Consider the following 7,584-nt stretch of genomic DNA (forward strand, 5'->3'; position numbering starts at 1 on the left):
CGCACCACTGACCATGCAAGGGCACAGTAGAGCATTTTATACCAGTTGCGCACCACAAGGCCTTGATGAGGTTCCGCCTATGCTGCTGGCCGCTTTCTGCCAACCGCGCCTATGGACGACCTAGAGGGAGGAGAGGATTTGCCCGTTATGTGTTGCAAATGAAGTCGAAGATGAGGATCATGTGCTCATGCGGTGTACGGCCTACGACCAGTTGCGTTCGGGTAGCGAGATTGATTGTACAGGCGGGATGCAGGCCGTTATGCAGAATACGGACCCAGCCAGGTTAGCCGCATTACTAGATTCCGTTTGGGAGCACAGGAGCAGAAGCACCCCCATTCGGGGGCCAAACCCTACCGCTACGCAGTACCCCGGCTTGCCCCCTCGGCCCATCCCCTCTGTCCCATTGCGCACCATTGCAAGGCCAAAAACTGTGTTGCAGGCGTTATAAGGGCCCCCCGGCCCGGCCCGGGCCTCGGTTTCTACAAGGACAGGAACGCACATCGTGCTCATCACCTTGTAACCACACACAACAGGAAGCGTGGTGCGCATGGGCGAAGGTCGCCAGCCAGTCTAGGGCCGGGCAGGGCGAGCGCATGCTCAGTAGTAAGCGTAAGAACACATTGGTTGTGTGGCCTTAACTAAATGTACTACCCTGCACTACTTGCAAGCGGCATTGCATAGCCTGTGTCAATAGGTTATAGGTAGGCCCGTGGGCAGAGCTTGGGTTTGCTGGTGGGGGTGTGGCCGTGTGGAGCTGTGTTCTTGTAACCAATAACAATCTTGTAACCAACAACAACAGTGTTCTTGTAGAGAGCCAGCCGTGTAGGGCCGTGATAGGTTGTCACTGGTGGTCGACATTGCAATGCCATTTGCAATCCATGGATATGGCAAATCGACTGTCACTGTATGTGGCAATGCGCGATAAGTGCAGCGTAAGACTGCAAACAAGCTGCCTTAGATTGCGAGCAGCCTGAATCCTAACCAAATGTGGACCCGCAATTGTACAAAACTAGATTCTGGGAGTCTGGGACTCAGTGGCCACACGGGGATTTGGTGCGCCCTAGGACTGTGCTGGTTCATGCAACATGAGGCCCCTGAGCAACCTTACGCCATAACCCTCACGGCGCATGTCACTGTGCAGGACAGTTCAGGGTTGGTGTGCCGCAGATTGCAGTGTGTGAAACAGCAGTGCAGGCCTAGTGCGCGGCGGCGCCACTTCTGCTGCATTACCACACTGTGATGCCATAAAAAGCAGACTGAAATACTGCGACACAAAGGCTACAGGAAAGGCGGGTTTGTGAATGGAGTTGGCAGTGTCTGGCAGGCAGTGCCAGCGCACATGACAGGGGACCGCAGGCCCACGTTGCACCAGCAACGGCAATAGCGTCGCATTGTGGCCTTGAGATGTAGGCGGCGGCGACAGGCGGCGACGATTGCGCATGGCAGTGATGGCCCCGGCAGCTTCTCCGATTCACGCTGTGTTACAGCTTGCAAGCCGTAGGAATTCGGACAAAACCCGCCCCAAACCCGGGCCAACAAAGTCTCGCCCCAGACATTAGCCCCGGGGAGGAATGTCTAGGAAACGGCCAAAATGGCCAATTAATGTCTGGAGACATTACCGTACTGCCAAAAAGGTTTGGCTTTCTAAAGTTGGGGAGGCTTCCCCGAACTGCTGAAATTATTCTATATTTTTTATATTTCGGGGGCGTTCGGGCTCTTGTAACAAAACTGTTCCGAAATTTCGGGGGCGCCGGGCAAGGCCCCCCCAATCAGTACCCGTGCGCTGCACATGGCCGCGTGTGTGTGGCACGCACGCAGCAAGCAGCACAAGAGATCGGAGATCGCAAGATTTTGGGCGTGCCCGGGTGTCAAACCCCCGTGCCACGGTCCAGGCCCTCGCGCGCGACAGCGCGCCCGACCCGCGAAATTTTCCATATGTTTTTTAATTTCGGGAGGGAATCCTCAAAAATATTTATGTAATTGTTTCGGCGTTCAACTTCGGCGACCCACCCCGAACTTAAAAACCCGCAACCTTTTTGGCAGTACGGTAAGATAGGAGCCCTGCTGTGCAGGGTTTGCATCTTCGGAGAGCGGCAAGAAACGGGCCCTAATAAAGGCCCTCGGGCGAGAAAGGTTGGGCATTTCCGGGGGTGCATTCTTGCCGCATGGGGCTATGTACAGTCCCCGAATCTCGCCAACTACCCCTTCCCGGGGGTTTGGGGGGTCACAGATACCAGCCCAAACTAAACCGAACCCATGCAAAAGAGCCCCCCACCACCAACGCTAAAAACTAATGCATTTTGGGGCCCCTGGCTATCGTGGGCGAGAACGTGGCTAGGGCCCTTCTCGCCAGCGGCGGCGGCCTACTTCTGGAAGATGCAAGCCCGCGTGCGTGTGTGTCATTGCTCTTTGGCCGCGAAGCACTATGCCGGGCCGTAGCCCAGGGGCGCCCATGGTCAGGCTCGCGGGACCCTAGGTCTTGGGCTTTTGGCTCCAGACTCCAGCAGAGCCCGCACCTACCCTCTACCGCAATGGTGCCACTGTGCCGGGCACTGCCGCAGCCACCATCTGACCTGGCATGGTCTCACTTTGCATCCTGTGCAGTCCTGTGCTGAGGAGCGTGCCAACTGAGCGGCGGCAAGAGCGGCGGTCCGTTGGGGCGCCGACATGCCGTTGACACGCTCGGTGTTGGGGGTGCCTGTAGGGCAATCCCGCCTGGAGACTCGCTACCTGTCCCTTGCCTTCAACTGCGTGCCGCCGTTGACTGTGTCGCCGAGGTGTCGCCGAGGTACATCGACATAGACGGCCTCCGCTGTAAGAGAGACTCGGCAGAGCTGAGCTGTCGGAGCAAGGGTCAGATCGGCTGAAGGAGTCGGGACGAACAGCCAAGGGCACTTACACTGCAGGCCGAAGAGATAGGTGGAGTCGCCGCTAGCGGCCTCACTCAGACGAGATGACGGGTCATCTCCAGAGCGGGCGCCAGTTCGCGGCGGGTGTAGTGCTCCACCATGGGCAGCGAGCGCCAGCGCCCGTGCCGCATGCGGAGCTCGGCGGGGAAGCCGAGCTCCTCGGCCCGGCTGTTGCCTCCGATGCGCAGGGAGTGAGACTTGAGGTTGTCTGGCAGAGCTGTGGCGGCGCACATGCGCCGCAGGTGCCCGGCGAAGGTGTTGTAGGTCACGCTGAAGACGGGCGCCTGAGTGGTGCCGGTCATCAGCTGCTGCAGGCGATGGCCGCTGCGCGTGGCCGTAACGGCGCGCAGCAGCGGGCCCACGTCCTCGCCGTCGAAGCTGGGGGAGCGCTGGTAGGCGCCGGCGGCCAGCAGGCGCTCGATCAGCGCGACTGGACAGGCCGGGCCGCCGGTGCGCGACAGCGGCACCCACGCGCCTTGCCAGAGCTGGTCCGTCTTGGAGCGCGGGATGAAGAGCTCTGCGTGGGTGTCTGTTAGCACAAGCAGGTCTGCGTGCACAGACACCTCGGCCATGTCGCTCCAGCGCAGGAAGCCGTGGAACATCACGGACACGCAGGTGCAGTACATGAGGTCAATGAGGCTCGCGCCGGGGCCGCCGTGGGCGGCCACGAACCTGGCCACGTTGTCAGCAGAGAAAGCGCCGCGCTCGCGGGCCTGCGGGACGAGGTACCGGGCGGCCAGCTCTCGGGCGGCCACGCAGATGGGGTGGCCTGTTGGAGAGTCGCGAGCTGCGGCGGTGAAGTAGTGGTGGATGGCGGCGCTAGCTTGCCGCACACGGCCGCCGCCGACGCTGTCTTCCGCGGACGCCACGTAAGCGCTGAAGAGGTACAGGCCCACCACGTTGGGCGGCGTGTCGTAGATGGAGCCGTCCAGGCGCCGCGCCTCCCACCAGCGCGTGAAGGCGGACCAAGGCTCCCGGTATTGCCGCTGTGTGCCGACGGCAAGCTTGCCGTCGACTGCGGCCGAGAACTCGACCGCTAGGCCGCTCAGCACGGGGTCGGCGCGGGCGGCGAGGCCGCCCAGGATGGACACCTGGCGGAGCCGGGCCTCTGCGGGCGGGCTCACGCAATGTTGGGGGGAACGGGGGTGGGGCGGTCTGAGTTACGCTGGAAGTCCAGCAGGAGCGCCATCATACATGACCCAGGAGTCTGCGCGGCGGGGCACCGGCTGCCCTGCCGCGATCACGTCCCGTGGTTTGCCCAGTACCCGCACGCCGTGCACAAACCCCTTGAAGACCGCCCCATCGCTAGTCAGGAAGGGCCACCAGTCGCGAGTGGGCCAGACAGGGGCGAGCAGGCACATGCGCGCGCGACAGGCCTGGGCGTGCTTCAGCACGTGGAGCAGCAGGTTAAATGGCGGGTAGGCCCAGCAGGCGCGCCCCCAGCGGAAGCGGAAGGCGTCGACGCCAGCGGCACCGGGCGCGAAGTGGGTGGCGTAGTAGGCCGGGAGGCGGTGGGTGCGGTGAGAGGCGAAGAGGTCGATGTCGAACGGGCCCCACTGCTTGGACAGAGCTGTAAAGGTGCTGTCGCTGACCGCCCAGTCGTCCGGATCTTGGATCTTGCTTAGGTAGTCGGCAAACTGGTTCTTGTCGCGTGGCACCCACTGAGCCTCCAGGCGGATGTTGCGCTCCACGCAGTACCACAGGAGCTCGTAGGCGACGACGTAGCAGTTGTCGGCCTTGGCGGAGCCCTTGTTGATGATGTTGGCCGCATTGAGGTTGTCGGTCATCACGCGGATGGTCTGGCCCTCTAGGCCGGCGGGGCCTTGGAAGGAGCGCAGGCCGTTCAGGACTGCCTGCAGCTCCTGTGGCGTGGAGCCGAAGGAGCTGATGCGGCCGTCCCAGGTGCCGCGTGCTGACACGACCTGGCCGTTCAGCACGGTCCACGCGCCCCAGCCGCCGGGGAAGGACTTGTTCTTGCCGGCGGCGTCGCAGTGCATGAGGGTGTGGACGTGCGTGGGCAGCCAGAGGCTGCGGCGGCCGTTGAAGTGGTCGAAGTAGTCTCGCCAGAAGGCCAGGTCTTCGCGTGCGGCGGGCGAGACTGTGAGGTGAGAGCTCCAAGTGCGGCGGGTCTCAATGAGGTGGCCTAGGCCCCTGGTGCGTAGGCGCGACCAGGGGCCGAATGCCCAGGACATGGCAAGCAGCTGGCCCTTGATGCATGCGATGGTGCGGACGGGCAGGCGGCGTGCGGCTAGCGCGGCGTCGATGGCCGCAAGTGCCCGATCCCGCTTATCTCCGGGCACCTCAAACACGCCCCGCTGCGTGTCGATGTACCTCGGCGACACAGGAGCTTCTACCGCGCGGCGCTGTTCGGGCTGCTGGAGCACGTGCTGGCGGCGCCAGACCCGCAGCTGGCGGAGCGGTGGGTGGAGGCTGGTCGCACGGAGTGAACGGCGGGTGTGGGTATGGAGTGAGACGGGCGTCCAGGGTGCAGGAAGGGATTGCAGTCGAGAGGCAGGGAGAGGGGCGAGCGAAGCGAGGGGTAGGAACGAGAGTGGTGGGGTTTGGCTGCCGGGTTGGAGCTATGTCGCCTTCCTTGAATGCACGCCACATCATTTGCCCAGTCACCTGAAGTGCCTGCGATCCCCTTATGCGCGTGATTGCGCTCATGCTGCTTTATACACCCCGCCCCTGCCCGTTCCTACACAGGCTGGACTTGGTGGTGTCGCGGCACCTGGCGCGACTGGACGAGCCGCAGTTCCAGCAGCAACCCCCGCCCACCAGCCCGGCCGCAAACGACGGCCGTGGCGCCGGCATGAGCCCGCTGAGGCTGACGCCAGCGCGTGGCGACCCGGCCTTTGCCCCCATGCATGCTTCGCCGGGCCAGCCTGCTGCGGCTGCGGCTGCGGCCGGCGCGCAGGTGCCCCCACGGGACGACCCTGCGGCCTACCGCGGCGGCCAGCGGCTGCTACGCCTTTTGCGCACCGCCTGGTTCAAGGTGCGTCGAGTTGCAAGGCCCCAGCCGCTGCACACGACCCAGCATCACCCGCATGTCATGCTCGTTACCTCCCATCGCCAGTTCAGGGCGCGTGCTTGTGCGTTGCAGCGACCTCCCACCCGGTGTCCCACCCGCCCTGCACTTGAGGTACCTCACTCATGCCGCGCCGATTCTCTGCCCTCCGCTCTCCGTCACCCCATGTGCAGTGCCCCGACGCGCCGCGGCCGTCCGACGTGTCCAGCCTGGAGCGCCTCTTTAACAGCGTCGAGCAGAGCGGTGAGGTGATCCGCTTCGCACGCAGCCTGACGGCGCGGGAGCTGATGGCGGCGGAGGAGTTCTACACTCCCTTCATTCCCGGCTGCGGAGGGTGAGCCAACGGGGCTGTTTGTAGAATGTAGACCGCACTGGGCAGTCGGGCAGTTGGCACGCGTCTGCATAAATGCAAGGCAAGGAGGCATGACACTTCAGTGTGCCCGCACTGCCCCCATCTGGCACCTCGCGGCTGGATGCGCACAGGGACTACACGGGCCTGACTCTGCGCCAGATCTGTGAGCGGCACGTGCTGCCCATGGGCGTGGAGGTTGAGCAGCTGCAGGTGAGTGCGTGTGCCTGGCGTGTTAGCTGGTGACGTGCATGGCAACTCACAACGCACACAGCACAAGGTGCTCAGTGCGGCAGGGGTGCAAGAACGCTGACTGCTAGGCATGCCGGTGCGGCCAGTGGCCACGTGCTCCATTGCCCCCCCCCTTAACGTCATGCAGATCATCGCGGCCTGCACGGCGCTGGGTGTGACGCTGGCGGTGCTGGACGTGGCGGGCAGTGCGGTGGGAGCCATCAAGCACGGCCCCGCGGCGCAGCAGCATGGCCCGCCGGTGGCCTGGGTGGCGCACCTGCCCGGCCATTACGACGTTATCTACCCCGCACGGCCGTTGGACGTGGCGCCGGGGGGGCAACTAGTGGCGGCAATTATATAAAGCGAGGCGAGTATGTAACTGTGCCTCGCGTGGATAACGTCAGTATGGTGCGAAGTGGTATGAGGGCCCAGGTGTAAGGGTGCTCTCGCCCCCGCCCCCGTTGTCAAAGCACAGGCCACGCTCTTCTCCTTGCTCTTTTGCATTGGGTTCGCTTCAGTTTGGGCTGGTATCTACACCTTCCCCCCTCCTGCTCTCGCCACTTCATTTGGAATACGGGCAGGCTGCGGTTGCCGTGTGCCGTGCCTGGTTCAGGGAATGGCCCACAGCTGTAACCATTCGATGCTATAAGACTGCAGACTTGCGACATGGATGCAGCGGCAGCAGACGGTATGGCAGGTTTGCGAGTGACATTTGGGAGTCTTTGGCGCCAGCCCCAGTGCACGGGCTGAAAACCGCCTTGAGACCCGCACTGCATTGCGGGCCCACATTTGCAATGGTGACGGCACTGGCATTTTGTCGATGGCGTGTAAGCTTCAGGCGGCGGCCACGTCCACGCGTGACAGTGACGACCCCGGCAGCTTCTCCTTCGGTTGGCATTAAGCTCTGTGCTTCAAGCTGTGTGCGCCCGCCGTGTATCGTTGCTGTTGTGGCCGCAAAGCACTACCGTACGCCGGGCCCAGCAGGGGGGAGCCGTTAGCAGAGCGGCGAGCGGGCGGCGGTGGCAGGAGTGGCAGATAAGGGACTCCCTTGATGGCGGAGTTTTGAG

At 63.2% G+C, this 7,584-nt stretch overlaps 4 protein-coding genes across 4 annotated transcripts in view; 3 read left to right on the top strand and 1 right to left on the bottom strand.

The window, feature by feature from the left end:
• The window catches only part of CHLRE_06g253800v5 (uncharacterized protein), an 8,342-nt gene extending 7,544 nt beyond the window's left edge, over positions 1-798 (top strand). The window contains exon 9 of the mRNA XM_043062649.1: positions 1-798. This exon is cut by the window's left edge and continues 2,013 nt beyond it. The gene's annotated coding sequence lies outside the window, so the exon portion shown is untranslated.
• A 2-nt stretch (positions 799-800) lies between these two features.
• Positions 801-5,136, bottom strand: CHLRE_06g253850v5 (uncharacterized protein). The gene is made up of 3 exons (XM_043062650.1): positions 4,126-5,136; positions 2,574-4,017; positions 801-1,278 (listed from the first exon to the last, which is right to left on the bottom strand). Exons 1-2 carry the CDS (start codon positions 5,099-5,101, stop codon positions 2,945-2,947), a joined length of 2,049 nt encoding a protein of 682 aa, XP_042923348.1. The 5' UTR covers positions 5,102-5,136; the 3' UTR covers positions 801-1,278; positions 2,574-2,944.
• A 100-nt stretch (positions 5,137-5,236) lies between these two features.
• Positions 5,237-6,967, top strand: CHLRE_06g253851v5 (uncharacterized protein). The gene is made up of 5 exons (XM_043062651.1): positions 5,237-5,328; positions 5,531-5,904; positions 6,111-6,271; positions 6,421-6,499; positions 6,666-6,967. The coding sequence occupies exons 2-5, from the start codon at positions 5,575-5,577 to the stop codon at positions 6,876-6,878; spliced, it is 783 nt and encodes a 260-aa protein (XP_042923349.1). The 5' UTR covers positions 5,237-5,328; positions 5,531-5,574; the 3' UTR covers positions 6,879-6,967.
• A 49-nt stretch (positions 6,968-7,016) lies between these two features.
• The window catches only part of CHLRE_06g253852v5 (uncharacterized protein), a 2,772-nt gene continuing 2,204 nt past the window's right edge, over positions 7,017-7,584 (top strand). The window contains exon 1 of the mRNA XM_043062652.1: positions 7,017-7,411. Within this exon, the coding sequence (XP_042923350.1) occupies positions 7,338-7,411 (74 nt within the window). The 5' untranslated portion in view covers positions 7,017-7,337. The remainder of the gene's footprint in view (positions 7,412-7,584) is intronic.

Source organism: Chlamydomonas reinhardtii, chromosome 6, assembly GCF_000002595.2.
Source record: "Chlamydomonas reinhardtii strain CC-503 cw92 mt+ chromosome 6, whole genome shotgun sequence".
Classification (NCBI taxonomy): domain Eukaryota; kingdom Viridiplantae; phylum Chlorophyta; class Chlorophyceae; order Chlamydomonadales; family Chlamydomonadaceae; genus Chlamydomonas; species Chlamydomonas reinhardtii.